This window comes from Glandiceps talaboti, chromosome 6 (assembly GCF_964340395.1).
Source record: "Glandiceps talaboti chromosome 6, keGlaTala1.1, whole genome shotgun sequence".
NCBI classification, from domain to species: domain Eukaryota; kingdom Metazoa; phylum Hemichordata; class Enteropneusta; family Spengelidae; genus Glandiceps; species Glandiceps talaboti.
In genome coordinates, this window is record NC_135554.1 from 15,097,241 (window position 1) to 15,121,577 (window position 24,337).

Consider the following 24,337-nt stretch of genomic DNA (forward strand, 5'->3'; position numbering starts at 1 on the left):
CACAATAATAAATGAGATATTATTTTTTATTACACTCCATAGTATTAATATAGGAGGAATATTTCACCTCCAAGAATCAGGTAATTACACAAATTTGATGTACATTCATACTATTCTATGAAAAAAACGGAACAAGAGAGAGCGAGAATGATACAAAATATGTACATTTATTCATATATATTGTAACTCTACATTGTTGCAAGATGCAAATAAATATTTACATCAAATACAAAATGGTGGTTTTTTTTACATTCGATATTTTATTTTCATTTTTTCATCTTTTTTTTAACTCTTGTACATCCGTGGTCTTTAGCTGATATTGTTTTTTTATTTTTGTCATGATGAGTATGGAGGAATTCCCACAATGCTTTGCCATTGTTCGTGTTCCCAAGCAAATGGGAGAGTTGTTCTTGAGACAGAGTAACCAATTCTGACAAATTCTCCACTTTATTCAGTATCATCCTGTAGTGATAGAAATAAAAGAAGAACCACAAATTATTCTCAAGAAATACTTCTTTATATATCTTATAATGTTCTGTTCTGGAGAAACAAAATTACAGCAGTAACTTTAATGAAGTATCACGTTTTGTTCATTCTTTTTTTAGTACCATTGATTGCGATGTAACAGATGGACCACATTTCAGTTATAGAGACTTGTCATTCTCAAAAAACTTCAAAAAGTTTTTATGTGGTATTCTGTCCTCGATATGAAGTTTGAAAATGGTGAACATTGCATTGCATTCAAAAGGTCATGACACTAGTTTGCAGAAATGCAATGAAAGGGTTATTTCCAAAATACCCAAACACTCACACAAATGGCTGATGTCACTTTATATTGCTCCAGGTGAGCTAGGGAGTCCTGTTTATGTTAACAATACATGGACATGCAAAAACTCCCTAAATCAATGTGCAATTCCAACAGATACAAATCTAATATATTGAGGTAATATTTTTGAACTTAGCCTCTGACATGTAATTTTTATCTTCCCATAGGAATAATTCAAGAGATATGTAAAAAATCCTAAATATTGAAAACCATTTTTATAACATTTAATAAGTGTCTTTATTTGTAATTTCAAACCAGCAGGTCTCCTGTGCTACTGCAATAGTGCCCTACAGAAAATAGGAAATGAATGTTGCCCTCTGTATGCAAATTAAGGTCACTAGGGGTCACAAGCCTATAACATGTGACACGGTCTAAGCCAATCACTGAGGGATGTATGAAAATGATGTGTTATAGTAAGTATCATTAGTACAGAAACTGTGCAATGACTATATTATTTTACAAGTAAATTAAACTAACCAGTAATTTTTGGAATTGACGCCTGGTAGTTTAGTCACAAAGTCATACGTTCCATATGTATATTTTTCTGATAAACTCTTCTCTTGTGAATCCTCTCCTGTAATTGCCATAGCAACAGCACTATCAGGTTGTGCCTTACCCATCTGTAAAATAGATAGATGGTTACATGTTACACACTTGATTTTGAAATAATTCCATTTTTTTTTATTTCTACTAAAATCTGGTTTATGACATGAAGATGGAATGGACTCTTCTTTCCTAATAGTCGAAAATAATACAAACACTTATTTTTCATACATTTGAGAAAGGTTTCTGATGGCACTGGAATATAACTCACTACAACCACATATCCAGTTATCATACAGTACAATAAAACCTCACACAATCTAACTATTCTCACACATTGTGCAATTATTCAAGTCATGAAAATATTGCTCTACATTACCCATAATGCATCTCTACCTGTACCTATATATCTATTCTGATCATTATTTTATCGTCACCTGCATTAAATATGGAAAATTCTGAATGCCCTTTGGAAAAATATTTATTGTATTGAAATATACAGTTTAGATTTACAATTGATATTGAGTATGTTATTCATTGATGCCATAATTTGATGGTAGCCCTTTTTAAATTTTGGTAAGTCCAGTAATTAATCAGATGCTTTTTTTAAATAATCATATGATTAATGACATGGAAAAATATATTTGTTCTGAAATCTGATGAGTAATCACATGATTTACATATACTCTGACATTAATCATGTGATTTCAAATTTTATAATCACGTGATTGATCATCGTATTCTTTTCATGATTTTTTGATTAACTATATATGAATATTTAGGTTACGTGATCCATAATTCATTAATCTGTCAGCTGCAAAGCAGTGACATCTAGATGACACGTCCTTGATTCCTGCAATTTATATCACCATACAATTTATTATTAAAACATAATCACAAAGTGATCACAGTATACATAACAGAATATAAAAAAGTTAAGTGCCCCCCCCCCCCCCCTAAATTTGTAGGTATAGTACATGTCTACAAAAATACATATAATTTATGATATAAGGCCAAGAAAAAAAAAATTGTTTTTGGTCTGAACAGTTTGTCTAAAATGGTGTGATGACATTGCTTTTTTTTTTTTTTTTTTTTTTTTTTAATTATCAACAAACTTGTCACTCAATCTACTATTTATGGCAGTCACTGTTCTTTTTACTTAGTACTTTAGAGCAAGTATGCATGTGGGGCAGATGTCATTTGCTTGTTCATAATTGGCTCTGCAGTTGTCTTCACTGAAGTAGGGAGGGTTATTTTGTGTTTCCCCTTTGGATCTGCAGACTGCATGGACTGGACAAACACACACAAAAAGACCGACACGGGGGTATTTAAGTGATGCGCACGCTGACCAGAAACAATGGTGTGGTTTTTTTGCCTAAGTGGTAAGATGATTTTAACAGAATTACAGTCTTTTTCAAGTATCTTTTACATTAAATTACTGGAAAAGTTCAGTTGTGGCATTTGGACTTGGACACCATGATTTTACAAGACTAAATATTCTAAACAAGGTTTTACAAAAGTCACATTTTCTTGATAACTTTTTACCTTCAATTCTTGGAAGAGTTCAGCTGTGGCATGTGGACTTGGACACCATAGTACTTTTAACTTTGGGAAGTGTAAAGTTAACAAGGTCAACTTAGAAGATATATTCTGATAGGAAATCTCACTTCCTAGGGAGGATTTGGACTGAAAATAAACATGTATAATATAGTATGGTTATAACAAGTCTTCATACAAGACACAGCCCTCAATACTTTACTTCTATGTGACTGAACGGAGACATGATTTAAAAGAAATTGCGGCAACAAATAAATACTGAAAAGTATATGCAATATGCAGGAAATGGCTGGATTTTGATAGCAGAATGTGAAGGTAAGAAAAGGTCAAAGGTCAAAGTCTTCAAAAGAAATGCTTACACATGGTAGTTGGATATGGGGGTAGACACTTGAATGGAATCTCTATGTATCATCGTTTTTTTAGTTATGCAGTAAATGATTTTTTACTACGAAATAGTATTTGGCAGCCATATTGGATTCTAAAATTACATAATATTGATATCATTTTGACCTCTGTTTCAAAAATATTGACTATTGGTATCAGAGTGATCATCTTCTCTATACCATTTTCTATAACAATTGTCTTTAATGTGAGGTCAAGGGTCAAGGGTCAAGTCCTAATTACCTGAAGTGCAAATGACTTGTGTGGATCAAATTCTATGAGTAGTATAGGTTTGCTATAGTATCTAGACATAGCGGTACACTGGTTGTATAATCTTCCACTGTTTAATGATCCTATCAAATCACTTATACTCTTCCTTTCAACACACATCTCAGGGGTCAGGATATAATCACCAACCTGTAACCAATATATCAAACTAAGAATTATTACATATGTACCAGTGATTACATGCACTGCTGTGCATGTATAATTGTACTGGAGTCCTATACCAAATATGGTATTACATACCTGTATGCAAATGATATGCAAATCATTGTGTGGTCATAACTTTGAAAAAGAATCACATGATCACACAGTATGATTTTTAGGGAATATTGCTGTTTTGGAGAAACATTGTAAATAACAACAGAACTCTATAACTCCATGCCACATGACTGCCAGTGTGGGTACTCGGGGGTATTTACACTTGTGCTTGTTGTGTTTTCTGCTGCACTTTCACAAAGGTAGCGAGTTAAATTGCGGCCAAAGACACCACAAGCACTCATGCAAATATCCTGAGTAAGCCACACTTGAACTCACACCTCACGGGGGTTGTGTATATATTTTAAATTGATACTTATATGATGATAATCTTTTCAGTTCATGTCATGCATCTTTGATAACTTAAATTCTGTGTACAAATGAGGGAAGACAACTTTCCTCTTCTTAGCAAGACTAATGGATATTGATGAAGACACAGAATCTAATCTTCCTCCTTCCTATTTTTACTGTGTGTTGTCTTTTATTTCTATGACAATCTCGTTTTATCTCTTTGCTCCTTGTGTATTGTATTTTCAAAGAAATTTATTTTAAAGTACACTAAATTTTATGGCTGTATGAAAACCCATTTGTGGATACACTTGTTTACATGACTGACTGTATGACTGTTAATGTCACTCCTTAGACTTGTGTTAAGCCACAGAAATGACGTTCATGGTGATATGACTGACATAACACATGACACTCACATTGATATATTTGACATGACATTCATGATGATATGACTGACATAACACGTTGATATGGTTGACATGACATTAATGGTGATATGACTGACATAACACTCGCATTGATATGGTTGACATGACATTCATGGTGATATAACTGACATAACACATTGATATGGTTGACATGACATTAATGGTGATATGACTGACAACACTCGCATTGATATGGTTGACATGACATTCATGGTGATATAACTGACATAACACTCACGTTGATATGGTTGACATGACATTCATGGTGATATAACTGACATAACACTCATGTTGATATGGTTGACATGATATTCATGGTGATATAACTGACATAACACTCACGTTGATATGGTTGACATGATATTCATGGTGATATAACTGACATAACACTCGCATTGATATGGTTGACATGATATTCATGGTGATATGACTGACATAACACTCGCATTGATATGGTTGACATGACATTCATGGTGAAATAACTGACATAACACTCATGTTGATATGGTTGACATGACATTAATGGTGATATGACTGACATAACATTCGCATTGATATGGTTGACATGATATTCATGGTGATAAAACTGACATAACACTCATGTTGATATGGTTGACATGACATTCATGGTGATATGACTGACATAACACTCATGTTGATATGGTTGACATGACATTCATGGTGATATAACTGACATAACACTCATGTTGATATGGTTGACATGATATTCATGGTAATATGACTGACATAACACTGACGTTGATATGGTTGACATGACATTCATGGTGATATAACTGACATAACACTCATGTTGATATGGTTGACATGACATTCATGGTGATATGACTGACATAACACTCACTTTGATATGATTGATACAGAGGCATCATCTTGTTACAAAAAAACCTGATAGTAGTTTCACTGTACAAACATCCTTGACACAGACTCTCCATGTATAAATATCGACAACTTTTTGATACACAACGCAATATGCAAATTATCAAGGATAGACAGACATTTTGCTGGTATCTGTCAAAGGAGACGCAAGGTTGCTGGTAGCTAGTAGTCTATGAAAGGATGGATGAAAAATAATTTCTGGAAGTCAATGATAACTCACTGTGACACCATTTTGAAATATCTTCTTATAATCAATTGCTATAAAATTTATATTTAATAGCAGATGCTATGGAACATGATCATGCCCATACATAATATTAGTGTATTAGTAGAAACATAATACCTACATGTTATGGCAGCATTGCTAGCATTTGCATAAAGTACATAAAATCTAAAATTATGAATTGGATTTTTAATGACAATATGCAACAGAATGTTACGAATGTAGCTAAGTAATAATTGGAACAAGAAATGATTTTTTCAATGTTAGCAAGTCTGTAAAATTTAACCTATCTATTAGTTCCCCTGGTATTGCCACCAAATGTTACAAGTTGTGAAAATCTAGTTTTACAAGAGTCACCAGATACATTAGTGTATCAACAGACAATTGCTTATCGATTGGGTTGTATTTACACACTTTATCAAGACCAGCACAAACGAAAGCCTATTAATAACTCAAATTTCTGTTTGTGACAGTACTGTGTTATTTCTTACCTCCAGTGTGATTGGCTCGATATCAATCCCTCGTTTGTGAATCAATGACGGAAGTTCACTGCGGAATTCACGCAGATCAACCAGAATCTGAAAACAGACGTAAATAAAAATGATTAAATATTGAATCTAACTTTGTGGAATATTCTATGTGTGATATGCATAGACATGGATAAAAAATAACACTTTGTTGTTTTATGTTTGACATATCACCAAGGACTACATTTTCTATTAAAAATCATTTAGTCTTTATGACATGCATGTTTTAATGTTATAAATGTTACATATATTCATAATAGTATTAATAGTACACAACCAAATGTCTGCAGCCTTCTTACATAACTTGGGTAAATGTTACAGCACTTTGCATTATTGTAACAGCTGTCTAGGAAAGGACCATTTACATGGTTGTGGTTACTCTCATCATTAATTAAAGTCGATTTCTTCCCCCTGGCGGGGGGTCACCGACTGTCCTTCTTTCCATGTGGCAATCACATTCCTCCATTTCTGCCTGTTCCCATAGTCATTGATGTTTAATCCAATCTGTTTACATTGTCCTTCCACCATACTCTTCCATGTCAGCTTTGGTCGCCCTCTCCCTCTTTTTCCATCCACCTCCAGATTCCATGCCCTCTTCACTCCTTCTCCCTCATCTTTCCTCAGCACATGTCCACACCATCTCAGAGAGCTACGCCTTGCTACCTCCACAATTGACTCACCTAGACCTAGCCGTTCCATTAGCACCCCTGAGCCAACCCTGTCACTCAATTTGACACCACATATCTTTCTAACCATAGCTCTCTCTGCTCTCCTCAAGATACCCTCTTCCACTGCTCTCATCACCCATGTTTCTGCCGCATATGTCATAACTGGCCTCACACATGCCTTGTAAATCCGACCTTTCATTGCTAGAGTTAGCCTACAACCACATAGTATGGATTCAAGGTCTCTGAACTTCCTCCATCCCAGTCCCACTCTTTTTGTCACTGCCAGCTCACTGCCTCCTGCACCATCTAAGGTATCACCCAGATAACAGAACTCTTTCACTCGGTCCAGTTCCTGCAGCCTTTCACTTACAGCACTTGCATGCTCCGGGTTATCACCAACAAACTCTCCGCCTCGTAGGCATTTCCAACACTCATAATCTGTTGCCATCACACTTGTCACTCTCCTTACTCCTGCACACCTTCCATGGATCCATTTCCTGCACTTTGTACACAGTATCGAATTTCTCATTACTCTCCTATGACAAATCCCACATGGGTCAATCTTTGCTTTTGCCCTGACTTCATTGCCTGCTGCACACTCCATGATCTTCGTCTTTCCCATGTTCACTTTCAGACCCTTTCCTTCGAAAGCACATCTCCAAGCAGTAAATAGCCTCTCCAGTTCCTCCATGGACTCTGCCATCAACACCAGGTCATCTGCATAGAGAAGCTCAAACAACTCCCCCTTTCGCACCTCTTCAGACAGCACATCTACAACTACTGCAAACAGAAGTGGCGAAAGTGCTGACCCCTGATGTACACCCACTCCTACCCTAAATTCATCAGACAGCCCTGATCCCACTCTGACTCTGGTCTTTGCATTCTCGTACAGCTTCATAACCGCTCTAACCAACACTTCCGGTACCATTCTCTTTCTCAAAGCCCACTCTATCACACTCCGTGGCACTCGATCAAAGGCTTTCTCCAAGTCTACAAAACACATCCACAGCTTCTTCCGTTTCTCCAGGTAACGCTCCTGCACTCTTCTTACAATAAATATTGCATCAGTTGTGCCCCTCCCTGGCATAAAACCATATTGCATCCCATCGATCTTGACTATTGCTCTCAGTCTGCTTTCAATTGCCCTTTCCACTACTTTCATTCCATGCTCCAACAGCTTCACTCCTCTATAAGACCCACATTCCATTGGATTACCTTTTCCTTTAAAGATCGGCACCAGGATGCTGCACTTCCACTCCTCTGGTATACTACTCCCTTCCAAAATTTTATTCGCCACCTCCACCAATACTTGCCAACCATGATCCGATGCCATCAAATACTCTTTTGTTATTCCAGATGGACCACCTGCCTTTCCATTTCTCATGTTCTTCAGAGCTTGGTCTATTTCTTTCCTATCAAACAATTTTACTGGTCCCTCAATTGGGTTAGCTTCAGCTAACCCGTGCCATGCATTTTCCACATTCATTATGCCCTCCATATGCTCCTTCCATACCATTTTCTTTTCTTCTTCCTCAAATACTATCCGCCCATTCTTGTCTTTTAGGCATCCTCCCCCACAAACATCAGTATTCTCTTTCTTAATCATTCGAATTTTCCTGAAGATGCTGTTCCTATCTCCTTCTAACTGCTGGATATCATCTTTTGCAGCCTTTTTCATCGCTGTTGCTACTTCCTTTCTAGCTCTCTTTTTATCTTTCCTATACAGGCTCTTATTCTCTTCAGTTGGGTCCTTCTTCCACCTTACAAAACTTTCCTTCTTTTTACTTATCGCACCTTGCACCTTGTCATCCCACCACCATGTTACACCATGTGGTGGCTTTCCCTTGCTAACCCCACATACATCCTGTGCTGACTGTACAGCACATTTTCTGTACTTGCTCCACGCATCAAGTTCTTCACATTCCTTATATAATACATTCATCCTTTCCTCAAATTTCTCTCTTACTGTTTTGTCCTGCAGCTTCCAGATTTTAACCCGTTTCACCTGAGGTCTTTTCCTCACTCTCCTCCTTATTTCTAGTTTATCCACATCAGCTACCACCAGGCTATGCTGGAGCTCACCTGGTATCACCTTTATATTCCACACCTTTCGTCTGTGCGTCTGCTGCATCAAGATAAAATCAATCTCTGTTTCAGATCCTCCAGACCTGAACGTTGCTTTATGCTTCTTCTTGAACCAAGTGTTCAGAGTCACCAAGCTAGCCTCTGTGCAGAATTCAAGTAATCTTCGACCACCAGTATTTCTGGCACCAATGCCATAACCTCCATGAACTCCATCAAAACCATCAGACCTAGCACCCACATGTCCATTGAAGTCCCCACCTATTAGTAGAATCTCTGTGGATCTTGCTAGATCCACTTCCAATCTTAACTTCTCATAGAATTCGTCTTTCATAGCCTCATCAAGTCCTGCTTGTGGGGCATACCCACAGACCACTCTCACCAGCTGCTTTCCAAACAACATCACAAGAGCAACCAGCCTATCATTGACCCTTCTGACATCCATTACCTTCTCAACTAGTTCTTCTTTTACCATAATGCCAACTCCAGCCGCCCCCTCACTACCTGACCAAAAAAGCTTGTATCGACAACCCTTAGCCCCAATGAATCTGGCACCACCTCCTTTCCACCTCACCTCCTGTACACAGCACACATCCACCCTCCTTCTCATTAACTCTGCTGCTATCTCCATACTTCTCCCTACCATCGATCCCACATTCCAGCTTCCAAACCTAAGTCTGCCATGGACATCTGGCACATTGCCGTCATAATAAAGAACAGGTCTTCCCAAGACTTCCTTAGGGTTTACACCTTCCTGTTTGTCGTAGGCAGGTGCCGCCCACGGCAGCCTTCAGGCTGGCTGCTGCCCACGTTTGTTTCTCACCATACTGAAAGAATTATTGGTGCAGAGGTTTTATGGCCGGATGCCCTTCCTGACGCCAACCACAGATTTAGGCGGTGGGCCTAGCCTTCGCCTAAAGAGGCATACCCTACAAGGCAGCAGGGGGAGTTTACATCAGAGCTACCATCTCCTAGCCTTTGCCTAAGAAGCATACCCTGCAAGGCAGTAGGGGGAATTGAGTTCAGTTTCCATCTTCTTATCCATGAGCTGGCTAAGCTAAGGTCCATGGACAGGCCTTCATGATACCGGAGGACCATTTCTACCAGTAGGGACTTGTCCGGTGCCACCGGATCCTTGCTGGGGTAAGGTTCTACCCCTCAGTAACATGACGGATGTAGTTTAATATCATACCCAGGACCTCTGCCATGATATTGATGTTCAGCAGTGCTGTAACAGCACTGTTACAGAAATGTTACATGACTGCTAGACTTAAATGTTGTATGCATCTCAAGTGAATAGAGTACCACTGGGTTTCCTTTCAGTTTTATGTAAGTCTTCCAATATTAATTTATCACTCTCTAATGTGTATATAGAAGGCACTTTTGGGTGCCAGTAGGATACATGATGACAGATCACGTATTGATATTGACTACATACACACCTTATGTTTGACTTGTTCCACTTCCTGTCCACCAGCCTTTCTGCTACTATCAACATTTGCCGTCAGACCAGAATCTATTGTACTATCAGCCTTGTCATCTATGTCTTCTGGTATTACCATTGTCTATGCAAAGTCAACGTCATTAAAGGAAAAGTCACAAGGGGTGTACCAGTAAACCCTTGGCCGAACTCCTTTAAGTTAACAACAGTAATCAATACAAGTACGCTACAGGCAGAAATAAGTCTGACTGGACTTTTCCTTTAAGTTGATAGCAGTTATCAATACAAGTGTACTAAAGACAGAAATAAGTCAGACTGGACTTTTCCTTTAAGTTGATAGCAGTAATCAATACAAGTGTACTAAAGATAGAAATAAGTCTGACTGGACTTTTCTTTAAGTTGATAGCAGTAATCAATACAAGTGTACTAAAGGCAGAAATAAGTCTGACTGGACTTTTACTTTAAGTTGATAGCAGTAATCAACACAAGTGTGCTAAAGGTAGAAATAAGTCTGACTGGACTTTTCCTTAAAGTTGATAGCAGTAATCAACACAAGTGTACTAAAGATAGAAATAAGTCTGATTGGACTTTTACTTTAAGTTGATAATATGCTTCATTGGCAACCAAGTCACCATTTCAAGCCTAAAAAAATTACAGTAAAGTTGAGGTGATTTCACACCAGAGTTTTGAATGTTCATTTCAAAGTCTTCATCCATAAACATTAACTGACAATGACTAGTCAAACTTACAGATTTCTCACTGATTAGATGTTCAAATACATCCATCTCTTTACGTAGACTTGTCAGATAACGCTGTTCTTCTGTTGACCCAGAGTAGACAAGAAAATAGACTCTGAGAGGTATACCAGGTTGGCTTGCCTTATAAACCTGTTAAAAATAGTAATCATTCTCAATGACATAATATTACATCTATTATGTGTACATTTTAGTAGCAGACGATATGTTGTATGGGAATGGAAAATTTGAAATGTGATTCATAAAATCTGTGAAATAAGAAAGTAGATTTTCTGAGCCTAAAGTTATTTTCTGCATAAAACTTGTCACAGTCTCAACCATACTTAGTCTAGCTGTTAGACTATCTGGCTTTCTTTTGATACTAGGTTACCAAAGGTCGCATTCCAGGTGAACATTGAGGGTGTTTATGCCCACTGCACACCAGAGGAACTGTCATTACCTCGATTTTTGTTCCACAACCTTCCGACTGCAGATCCAGGTCTTACTGCAAGACTTAATCATACTATGAAGATTTGTATACCAGTATCTTTATCTTTCAAAAAACTTTCTGTGGTATGTTGACTCTTTGAATGATTATTCCTGAAACATCAGCTAGTTTCAACTTTATTGGACCAAGTACATTTTATCTTAATAAGTTTTAATCATCCTAGGGTACAGTTATTGGTTTTACAGACTTCCAACCTACAACAGCACATATACCCAATCAGGGAACCCTACAGTTTGGTCTACAAGATATGTATATCCTGGCAATTATGAATAATTCAATGCAACAAAATCTCAGGAAATCATTATACAAGAATATCATGACTTCTTCTCACCTCTAACTGTCTTACAAGTTGTATTTCTGCATCATACAGAATGACATATCTTGGTTGGATTTCTTTCAGTGTCTTCCTCATACTATATGGATCTCTGAAATTAATAATTACGGTACATGTATATTGTTTACTAAATTTTCAAAAATTTGTCAGTTTGCTAAATTTTTAAAATTTTAACCAGTTTGCTAAATTTTCAAAAACTTCAGTCAGTTTACTAAACTTCCACATCGATGAGTTGTGTATGATAGTTTTGTAGTATTTACTTAAAGTAGCTAACATTACAGGTACTTGGTATTACTACCACATGTTTAATTGAGGCTGCATATATGTTTTCATATTTTAACAAATAAATGTATAATTTGTGGACAGATATGCATTTCAAAGCCACTTACTTGTCTTTTATAGGATGTAGAATTGTCAGTGGTGATGTAATCACACTGTAATAGTTCTCTAGTGATGATGACTCCATGGTTGTTGCAACATCAATCTTATCTTCAACCTGAGGGAAGAAATATCATTATCATCGTCATTATCATCATCATTATTATCATCATCACCATCACCATCACCACCATTACCATCACCATCCAAATCATGGGGGGAGGGGGGAGGGGGGGGGGGGGCTGATAAACACCAAGCCTGTATCTACATGTAGGCTTCCTTACCTTGCATTCATATCCTCACAAGGCTACATCTAAAATCATACCTTTTCCTGGACTAGCTACAAATATAAAATATTATCCAATTACCAGCCTGCAGCTATGACACTTTATTAGACAACATACAATTTAAATCTGTCACCAGTTTTGTTTTTATCATTTACCTTACCTTAGTTTCATCTTCCGTTTGGTATTTCTTTGCTATCTGTGTTAGAGTGATAGTGTCTTCCTTATCATCCTCTGTATCATTCTTTCTTTTTTTCCAACTGATACCTTTCCCTCTCACTTGCCGCTGATCCTGATTGAATGTGGTAAGAATGGTATTGATGTTTTCAGTACAATTATAATACAGTATATATCATATATCGGTATATCTTATTACTGACCTATCAGTGTTTGATAACAATTACAATAATGCGTTTTTTTAAAATATCGTTTTACAATACCATGTTCTCAAAGTGCTTTACAATTATTACCCCTGGTATAGAACATAACAGCCCCTTTTAACTTTCTGAATTCTCTGGGGAGTACAAAATCATGCGGGTGCAGCTATTTGAGGCGCATGTGATTAAAGTCTTCTGTTATACCAGTTCTCCAATTATACAGCTGTGTTGATGGGGAGACTTGTGGTTGGAATCTTGCCTAAGAACTTTCGCCATTCAAAAAACGAATGACAGCAGCAAGTCTACAACCTCCAACCTGCAGACTCTAAGTCAACCAATCTCACCATTCCACTATCATTTTACCTGCTGAGGTATGACATCATTGTTGTGAACTGTTCTGTTTGACAATTTCTGTAGTAGTGGTTTAGCACCATCTATGATGTAATCCCTCAGTTGTGAACATGTTCTGTCGTCATTGGCAACAATTAAAACACGGCCTGGTCCAAGTCCTATCAACCAGAAGCAAAACAAAATTTACATTTCCTAATTTTCACTAAGACTATGACTGCTACATTTTACGGTGATGTCTCATCTAATGAAAAAAACAATGATAACGCATCTCATTGGTTTGCCAATGTCATGTGGTGATCACATGGTAACCCTTTCATTCAAATCTGAATCCCATTGGTTGGTTGAAATCACCTGATGATCACATGAACATTTAATCTAAATCAATGGGTGGAGAATACCTATCAGACTGTATTCTCTGTATTGTCGCTGACAGAAAATTTCCTACATGATAATCTAATCTTTACCTGTTGTATCTTCTTTGTTTTCCTTTTCTATTTCTCTCAAAACTTCAGATAATGCCTTCCATTTTGGACTTTCTTCTATTGAACAGTCTAAAAAAAATACCAACAATAAAACCCCTGGCTTAGTGAATGACTATTACATGACTTTGCTTCCATCCTTATGCATGTATGTACGTATGTACACACACACACACACACACACACACACACACACACACACACACACACACACACACAGATGCACACACACAGATGCACACACACAGACACACACACATACATACAGACACACACACACACACACACAGATGCACACACACATACACACACACACAGACACACACACATACATACAGACACACACACACACACACACACACACACACACACACACACACACACACACACACACACACATACACACACACTTTCTAATACCTACACCAAGACTAACCATTAAGTTCTGTTGTGCTAAAAATCACACTCACCTTGAATGTCCTCATCAGACTGACTCTCCTCTCCATTAGTTTTCTTCAGTTTAGTTTTCTTTGCAGCACCATATACACGTTCCTTTGCATGCTTCAATGTGAAAAAAACCAACAATTGATTTTATACATTGGTATGTTATAAAAGTATGCTGGATAATAACTTAGAAATAGTTATATGACATCACTCATTGACAAATAATTACTGATTAAATACACCAGTATGTAATAACGGAATGGTATATAATAACCAAAAAATATTCACCTTCATGACAGCACTCACATAATTTTTTTAAATTCTTTCCAGTTTTACAGATCTTTGACCTTTTTAAATCAATCAATTGTGTTCAGTTCTGTTTAATATTCTGAAATAGATGTACGATGTGTCATGTATCTGTTGCACTCTCCCAGTCAGTTTGAATTTTTTAGTTTGCTATATTCTACACTTTGGCCAGTAGCATATTATATCTCAGAAGAATGGTTCATCATTTTGTAATATTGTTATGCATTACACTTACCAGAACATGGGAACAGTCAATTACTTAAACAATGAACTTGAAATTTAACACTTACCAAAAACATGGAATCAGCTGATTCCATAAACAACCATCCTGAATTTTGAACTAAAGTTTTCTCATTTGACCTGAAGAACAAAATATGATTATGTCATGGTGAGTTCATAAGATCACATGTCAAATGTCAAAGGTCAAAAGTCATGAAGCAAACTGATAACATCTAACAATCAAAACTGGTCATATTTCAATAATAATGACTTTTACTAGAATTAGAAAGTTAAAAACCCTACTACACACAAAAGATAGTTAGATTTATTTTAGTAGAAAATTGAAAATGACTTACCGCATTGTCTTGAGAAAGTTGTAAAATGTGACACAATCATACTGAGTGAGGTAACTGGTGTGAAAAGACACATAATAAAAATTAGAATATTGTGACTTTTGTTTGTGAGATGTTGGATCAAGTTTTGGTCAATAACTGAATATTGGGATTCAAAAGTTTAAGACTCGATATGATGATAACAAAGTCACCATGCATAAAGGGACAAGCTATGAACTGATCAGTTGCTTTTGGGATACTGTTATCTAAAACATCTAAGTTTTAAGTGAGAATTAGAAAGATTAGCAGGAGTAGATTGTGCATGGACTCATCCTTCTCACATCCTGGCAGTCTGAAAGTGTAGGGCATATAAATTATGGGATGGATTTGATCCCATGATCAATATCACAGTGCAAATTCAATTTTGTTCAATTCTCTTTTTTTTTGACTGCTTGTATGCAGCACAAATTCCCTAACTTGTGTGAGATATTCCATCTCAACCACTTGGGGTTAGTGGTGTGGCAATCTATCCTTCTACAGATAAAATACACGACAGTATCAATAACCATATTCTTTCCATTGCCTGAGATTTTATACTGAGAATTACCTCAGCTATCTAACTTGAACATTTATCATGGCTGACTGCTGTCATTGAATAAACTTGATCAAATAGTCGCATCATGTAGTGTAAAGGAGATGAGAAAACAGACTGTGACATAAACCTTGAATTCTACCAGTTTCAAATGACAGCAGTAAAAGTTAATCACATACTTACAACAGTAATGTCCTCAGTAGCTTCAAATCACTAATCAGTTGTTTTGTCTTGGATCCCTGGAGGAAATAGTTCCAATATACATATTCAGAATCACTATCTCACAACCCATGTTTTGTGTGATTATTACACGTTTCATTTCCAGATGTTCAATGTTTGAAAAGTATATAAATTCTCCATGAATGCAAAAATTAAAAGATTTAGTCTGATCATTTTTTACAGTATTACCCAGTAATTGTCATAATTATTGACAAAAATTCATTCATGGATACAAACATGTTGATTTTTGAAATTAAGTTTTTTTTTGTAAAAACATCAATTTACAGCATACATTCAGAACTATTACTGTATAAGAACCCAATTTTGGTTGTCATGGGAATTAAAAATAAGACAATTTTCTTACCAGTTGATACCAGATAGGATCAAGCTGTAGTCTGATAATCTGTTCAAGGGATTTCTTACCAAGTGCATTTTCTACCGTTAATTCTTCCATTTCAAGCTTTGGGAAAACGACAAACATCAAATGTGTGGAATGGACACTTGAGTCAATAAGATGTGTGGAATGGACACTTGAGTCAATAACATTCTTACACTTGTTACATGTATTGTTATTTATGTTAAGTGAAATGCTGACTTCTTTTCAGTGAAGTATTAAGAATGTCATTTGTATCAAAAATTGTCAATGATATGTTCAGAGATGAAAGATAATATTTTCTCCTTAAGATCTATGGTAGCATTCTCTGTAACCATGTCACTTTATGATGTGATCCTAATAAACAGTGCCATCTATCACAGACAAGACTGTTAGTTTGCAGTTGAAAGCTCTTGGCTTAACAACAGTGCCCTCTATCATGGAGTGACCAAGACTGATACTTTGCAGTTGAAAAGCTCTCAGCTTAACAAAGTATTTGTGTATTGGTTAAACTTCTAAGTCTAAGGCAATATTGAAGATAACAAATCAAATTTTTAATTGAAGTCTGAACTTTGAAAAAGGTGGAACAATTTCTTAAGTACATGATATCCTTTGTTTGAATAACACAAATGTCTTGGTTTTGAATGATTTAAGTTTAAGTGTGTATTGACTATTTGATTTCTGTTTGGTGTGTATATATCTTTGTGTATGTCTTTGATTCAGGCGGTATGTCTGCGTAAATCAAATGCATTATACAAAAAAAAATCTTGTTATAAATTACATTTTTTGACGTTAATACAACATAATAAGTATTTTTAATTGCCATAAATCTTGGCTGAGATTTTTGATAACTCAAAGATGTGTGGGTGTAAATAATAATATTTTGTACTTACTGTTCGATTACACTGTTTGATTTCTCTGACTACAGCATTCATAATATCCAGTAGTGCTATCTGTATTGCTGTCATTGTGTGACTCATAGGAATACCTAACTCTATCACTTCAGGCTGTGTAAAATAAAACATACAACACACAGAAACATTGTAAAATAGGAATTCTTTACAACTCTATCATCTCTAAGGCATGTAAAACAGTATATAGCTGAAAAAGGCAGCATTTGCCAGAAGACTATATGTAACATATAGATTTACGAGGAAAGTTGATCATTTTGAGTTTAGATTGTTGTTTTACTTGATAGATAACAACACTTTTACTGCTGAATACAGCATGATTGTTATTGAGGAAAGTTTCATTGATAGATAACACTTTTACTGCTGAACACAGCATGATTGTTATTGAGGAAAGTTTCATTGATAGATAATAACACTTTTACTGATGAACACAGCATGATTGTTATTGAGGAAAGTTTCATTGATAGATAGCAACACTTTTACTGCTGAATACAGCATGATTGTTATTGAGGAAAGTTTCATTGATAGATAACAACACTTTTACTTCTGAACACAGTATGATTGTTATTGAGGAAAGTTTCATTGATAGATAGCAACACTTTTACTGCTGAATACAGCATGATTGTTATTGAGGAAAGTTTCATTGATAGATAACAACACTTTTACTGCTGAACACAGCATGATTGTTATTGAGGAAAGTTTCATTGATAGATAACACTTTTACTGCTGAACACAGCATGATTGTTATTGAGGAAAGTTTCATTGATAGATAACACTTTTACTGCTGAATACAGTATGATTGTTATTGAGGAAAGTTTCATTGATAGATAATAACACTTTTACTGCTGAATACAGCATGATTGTTATTGAGGAAAGTTTCATTGATAGATAACACTTTTACTGCTGAACACAGCATGATTGTTATTGAGGAAAGTTTCATTGATAGATAACACTTTTACTGCTGAACACAGCATGATTGTTATTGAGGAAAGTTTCATTGATAGATAGCAACACTTTTACTGCTGAATACAGCATGATTGTTATTGAGGAAAGTTTCATTGATAGATAACAACACTTTTACTTCTGAACACAGCATGATTGTTATTGAGGAAAGTTTCATTGATAGATAACAACACTTTTACAGCTGAATACAGCATGATTGTTATTGAGGAAAGTTTCATTGATAGATAACAACACTTTTACTGCTGAACACACAGCATGGTTTGTTATTGAGGAAAGTTTCATTGATAGATAACAACACTTTTACTGCTGAACACACAGCATGGTTTGTTATTGAGGAAAGTTTCATTGATAGATAACACTTTTACTGTTGAACACAGCATGATTGTTATTGAGGAAAGTTTCATTGATAGATAATAACACTTTTACTGCTGAATACAGCATGATTGCTATTGAGGAAAGTTTCATTGATAGATAACAACACTTTTACTGCTGAATACAGCATGATTGTTATTGAGGAAAGTTTCATTGATAGATAACAACACTTTTACAGCTGAATACAGCATGATTGTTATTGAGGAAAGTTTCATTGATAGATAACAACACTTTTACAGCTGAATACAGCATGATTGTTATTGAGGAAAGTTTCATTGATAGATAACAACACTTTTACTACTGAACACAGCATGATTGTTATTGAGGAAAGTTTCATTGATAGATAATAACACTTTTACTGCTGAATACAGCATGATTGTTATTGAGGAAAGTTTCATTGATAGATAACACTTTTACTGCTGAACACAGCATGATTGTTATTGAGGAAAGTTTCATTGATAGATAACACTTTTACTGCTGAACACAGCATGATTGTTATTGAGGAAAGTTTCATTGATAGATAACACTTTTACTGCTGAACACAGCATGATTGTTATTGAGGAAAGTTTCATTGATAGATAGCAACACTTTTACTGCTGAATACAGCATGATTGTTATTGAGGAAAGTTTCATTGATAGATAATAACACTTTTACTACTGAATACAGCATGATTGCTATTGAGGGGAATCTAAAAAGATGAATGCACGTAAACAAAGTTCTCCCTTCACTCATAACTGTGTTCAGCAATAAAAGTGCTCTCATCTAGCAAGTAATAAAACAAACTCAAATTGCCAAATGATCAGTTCTGATCATAAAATGTATATGTAAAATCTTCTGGTGAACATTCCTTGTTACACACACTAGTAGCCATGTGTAGATACTATATAAATTAATACAAATTTCATTTCTTATTACTAATTTCTCTGATTTCATCTTATATTGCAGGTTCCAGTACACCATTTGAAAAGATTATAGAATGTATATTAAATATGTTAGAGTTGAAAATACTACCGAACATTTACGTGAAGGACACCTGTAAATTTTATTCAAAATGACAGTATTTGACATCACCTTACCTTGCGTTTCTCCATGCAGGCATTAACTTCAACATGAAACCTGTAACAGGGATTAGAAAAGGTTACAATTGCATACTACTAGATATGTTAGACTGACTCCAGTCCCTTGGGAGACATTTTTGTTTTGTTTTTAGTCTCAATATCTTTGCATGTTTTGAGTTTGTTATTCATTTTTCTGGTTAATTGTAAAACGACAAGTCCTCAACTCGCTTTTTAATTTGTCCCAGTTACTAGTAGTCTCCCATTTACCCCATTGTTTCACAATCACTCACTCTGGTCAATATTTCACATAAAAGAACACACTTGTCTTTAAAAAAAATACTGACTTAAAAGTCACAAACATGGTTTCCTTAACTATAAAGTGAAGTTGGTAAGTTAGTCATGGAGAAAAGTAATTTTTAAATTGTCTACTACAGTAACTAACTGTATATATCAAAATGTAGATTTCAGGCCTAAAGTAGATAATAGTCCATAATGTATGCAAACAATAGATCTTCTTCACCTTTATATAAATGCTGGTAAAAGTTGACCAGCAACAAGTGTGGTAAGACACACAGTCTTCTCACTATCAGAAATAGCATTACACGATTGACTGTTATTGATCTCATCCTGCAAAACAACAGTAATGTATTCAATACTTTCTGCTGAAATCATCGGGCTCCTACCTTGGCCAGAGATATAATTTCCTGACAAACAAGTTTTTCATAACTCTCTCTAAATGACAAAGTCCAGCAGAGAAACATTGTGGTTGGTCTGAGAAGGCTTTAATAAACCCTGTCTTGTTCTTCTGTCTGTAAAGTCGTAGGATAAAGGCTTCTTGGCATGACTCTATGATTCTACAATAAAAGGTATACATTGGTTGGTGTGAATATAAAGAAATTATACCATGCACAACTCAAGTTATTGTCTTTGAACAGAAAATATGGATTAAATACCATGGGGTTTCTATGTCAGTGGTTGTGTGGTCTTGAAATATGAGTCCAAACGTTTCAAATAACTTTTCCTGATTTTTCATTAATTATGTTTAAGGAATATTATATTCTCCAACATTTTTCTTCATTCAGCTGGAAATTAACTACTCATGAACAAAGGTTTATCAAAAGTTTGACATGACAGAAAGTTTGAACTGACCTGTGTGCTTTGTAAACTAGTATACCAGACACAAGGTGTGTTGGTAATTTATCTGTTAGTAAATCCATGACAAGGATTCTAGACGTGATAAATAACACACCTCCTTCTAAGTACACTGATTGCCTGTAAAACAAAAATAGAGAATACTTTGATGGAAGTATTCAATAATCATATTATGGTTTCTGTGGAGTAAGAGGAGAGAATGTCGAGTATTTAACTTGGAAGTTTTTGAGGGGAAGAAAACATTCACCTTGGTGACAAAAACCATACAATATCATAACAGAACTTTAAGCATTCTCAGGGTATTAATTGCACGTAAGTGCTTACACTTGCACTGTTTCATGTGGCCATTCACATATGAAATTGCAGCAGAAAAATTCTTTATGCAAAGAGAAAATACTGCACTCGCTCCTACTACACTATTATGAGTGCACTGATGTAAAGTAATCACTGCTTTTGTAATAATTTTCACTATCATACCCGACTCCTTCACACCAAGTCCAAATATTGAATATTGCACATTTGGAAATATCAATATATTCTGTGATATTGCCTTGAGTTTACCATAGTTGTTGTCTTCCCTTCAAATTACACTAAGGGTAAACAAGTGAGACATTATTTCTTCACTAACTTTTATGTCCAAAATATGGTTTTACATGCTATACATAGATTCTAAGTTCACAAAGGTGGATGTTCTTCACCCATACACACCCTGGTCTACAAATCCTATATTTAGTCTATACATGTAATGACTTACCGTTCATTTGAATTATATTCATTTGTTATCTGTTTTGGTAGTTGTTGTACATCTAGTGCCAGTAATTCCTCCAGGAAATACTCCTAGAGAAAGATATGCAATCGTTATTGTTATTTGATACACTGGTAAGTCTAGTTTGGCTAATCACATACATACACACATACATGTACATATTTATTGTCGTCATCATCGTTGTCGTCATTGTCATAATTGTTGTTATCATTCTCATCATCATTGTTGTTGTCATCATCACTGTCATCGCCATCATCGTCATTGTCATCGTCATCATTATGATCATCATGTGCTCTTGTTGATATGTCGACTACTAGTATTAGATCCACTGGGTGCCACACACTCACCTCCTACAAACAGATAACCACATACAGTAAACATATATGTACTTCATCAGCTGTTGGTATGTTAAGTACTAGTACAAAATACCCTCAGTAACCCCCCCCCCCCCCCTCTTCCCTGCCTGTAACCACCTACACATAGTACACACAGGACATACCTCATTCATCAGCTGTTGATGTGTACTGTTCAGTACTAGTAAAAGACCCTAGATGCCCCTCTCCCCCCTCCCTAGGCCCTGCCTGTAAGTTAACCACCAACACAGTGACACACACACAGTACATATCTCATCAGCTGTTGTAGTAGTACTAGATACCCTCAGGAAGATACCCGCCTAGATGCCCCCCCCCCCCTTCCTTCCTGTAAGTTAACCACCAACATACAGTACAAACACAGTACATACCTCATCAGCCGTTGATGTATTAAGTACCAGTACTAGATTAGCTGGGTCACTGTACAATTTCAGAAAGTTAAGAAATACCCTGTCTACTCCAAGACCTCTGTAAATGGTAGAAAATATTGGGCAATATTAATTAATTCATGACTAACAATAACAATATTGTTAACTTCTTCGTCTAAAATATCTGTCACATTATCGGTGTACACATAATTCTTCCTGTGTACATGATATAGCAGACGGCAAAATAGCTGACGTCAGTAAACTAGGTAGTCTATCAGCTAGCCCTCGGATGTTCTTCCGATAAAATACGACACACAGCCGAACAACGCTATCGAGGATGGAACATGCGAACTTCGTTCGCTTATAGTTATAGCATCGAAAGAAAGCCCGAACGTCTAGCAGCAAGACTATAATTTAAACTAGGCTACTCGATCAATATACAACCGCAGTATTACAAACATCGATCAGTGAAAATTATTGTTATATTGTTTGAAGAAGGACATCATGACATTCTCATATATTAACTGATTCAACTTGGATAGTTTGGCGGTATTCTTTACTTACCTTGCAGTTATTAACAACCCATCTTCTTGAAATAGATCGAGAAACATGTGATTCTCATAGTCAAGCAGGATCGCCATGTTTACAACTCAAAAAAGACCCTCTAGCTAACTCTTCGCCGAGCTTCAGATGTTGCTAGTGAGTAATGTATATTGGCAAAGGTAGAGAATGAACGTCACATAAAGCATTCTGTCTTATTTCATTGTTTGCTTTTGGTTTCAAAGTTAAATAATGTAGGTTTTTCCATGGTTTTTCAGAGTAAAAAGTAATTGCTGGGCAAAGCCATTGAAAGAGCGCCACCAAGCGACTTTCAACATGTTGTACTTTGTTTTTCAAAGATCTCTCTCTCCCCCCCCCCCTCTCATTTGCCTATTTGTAGTTTTCAGTGCTAAATGCTCATCTGTCATTTCCAGAAAATTTACTAAGTATTGCTCCCCTCCCTTCCTCTTTCACATAGATGAACCATTCACAGAAAGTTCTCATGGTGTACATTACTGGAGCTTTCTGAAGTTTCATGTTATATGTTCTGTTTAGAAAATAATGTAATATTTATATTATATGGCTATCAATTTGACTGTGTGTGGATTATACCTGTGACGTACCCTATCTATGTCAGAGTGATTTCACCATCAGGTTAGACTGTAATGTCACCATCGGTCCAGGCTTGTTTGAGGAATGGGACATTAGACCACGCCTTAAACGGCTGATCTGTCAATCTACCGTCATATTTCCTGTCATCTCTGTTGCTCACTTCAATTCTTTCCCCACACATTCAATCTAATTATATTGTTGTTGAGAAGTTTACTGAAATAATCTGACAAAAAGAGTATGATATGCACAATCCATTCTGCCATATATACCAACACAATTGTATCCATTCAAATTCAGCCTATTTCTATTACAAATCATGTGTAACAGACAATGAAGAATGTGTTATAAAATCTAGTTTGTTGCTGAATTGCTGAACAGTAGAATCTTTATAATTTTGATCTATTGTTTCCAATGAGTGCAGTACAAGAAAAATATCTATATATGATATATAACTTTGTATAATCAAATATATGTTGTGAAGTATCAAAAAGTCAGAAGAGAACAATAGAAATTAAGCAAGATATGTAAATTATGCAATATCATGGTGCCAATATTTTACCTTATATTTGATTTCTATAAGTCATTGAAGAAAACAACACCAAAATCATACTTTCCAGAGATGTGTTTTATTTCTGTATTCTTAAGAACAATTACATTATGTAGCACAGTGCAAATCAAAATATCAACCACAGCACTTTTACTGTAGATTTGAATAGAAATTATTCAATGCTCACAGGTGTTGAGGTTGAATAGTGCTAGAGCTACACAGTGATACAATAAATTGTGTCAGATGTTGTGAGAATGTCTTTTAGATTTATCCTGAGATAGGTTGCATCTCATATTACTGCATAGTGTTCTGAAATATGGAAAAGCAAAATGCCTTCTCATA

The 24,337-nt window shown here is 35.8% G+C and overlaps 1 protein-coding gene across 1 annotated transcript; it reads right to left on the reverse strand.

Moving 5' to 3' along the window:
* Positions 1-227: 227 nt before the first annotated feature.
* On the reverse strand, positions 228-22,937 carry LOC144436254 (DNA repair endonuclease XPF-like). The gene is made up of 24 exons (XM_078124999.1): positions 22,861-22,937; positions 22,300-22,396; positions 21,546-21,628; positions 20,789-20,911; positions 20,323-20,493; positions 19,658-19,697; positions 17,228-17,341; positions 16,326-16,421; positions 15,926-15,981; positions 15,175-15,228; positions 14,890-14,959; positions 14,320-14,410; positions 13,835-13,921; positions 13,383-13,528; positions 12,806-12,934; positions 12,370-12,476; positions 11,978-12,071; positions 11,154-11,291; positions 10,406-10,528; positions 6,178-6,264; positions 3,551-3,724; positions 2,915-3,055; positions 1,304-1,446; positions 228-462 (listed from the first exon to the last, which is right to left on the reverse strand). Exons 1-24 carry the CDS (start codon positions 22,935-22,937, stop codon positions 267-269), a joined length of 2,637 nt encoding a protein of 878 aa, XP_077981125.1. The 3' UTR covers positions 228-266.
* Positions 22,938-24,337: the final 1,400 nt, after the last annotated feature.

What these genes read in the sequence shown, in the direction of transcription:
- LOC144436254 (XM_078124999.1), bottom strand. Translation starts at nt 22,937, where the DNA reads ATGGCGATCCTGCTTGACTATGAGAATCACATGTTTCTCGATCTATTT. An exon ending in AAACGGAAGATGAAACTAAG is followed by an intron (nt 12,477 to 12,805) that starts GTAAGGTAAATG and finishes TTCTTCCCTCAG; the next exon opens with GTTGAAGATAAGATTGATGT. An exon ending in GTCAATTCCAAAAATTACTG is followed by an intron (nt 463 to 1,303) that starts GTTAGTTTAATT and finishes CTATCACTACAG; the next exon opens with GATGATACTGAATAAAGTGG.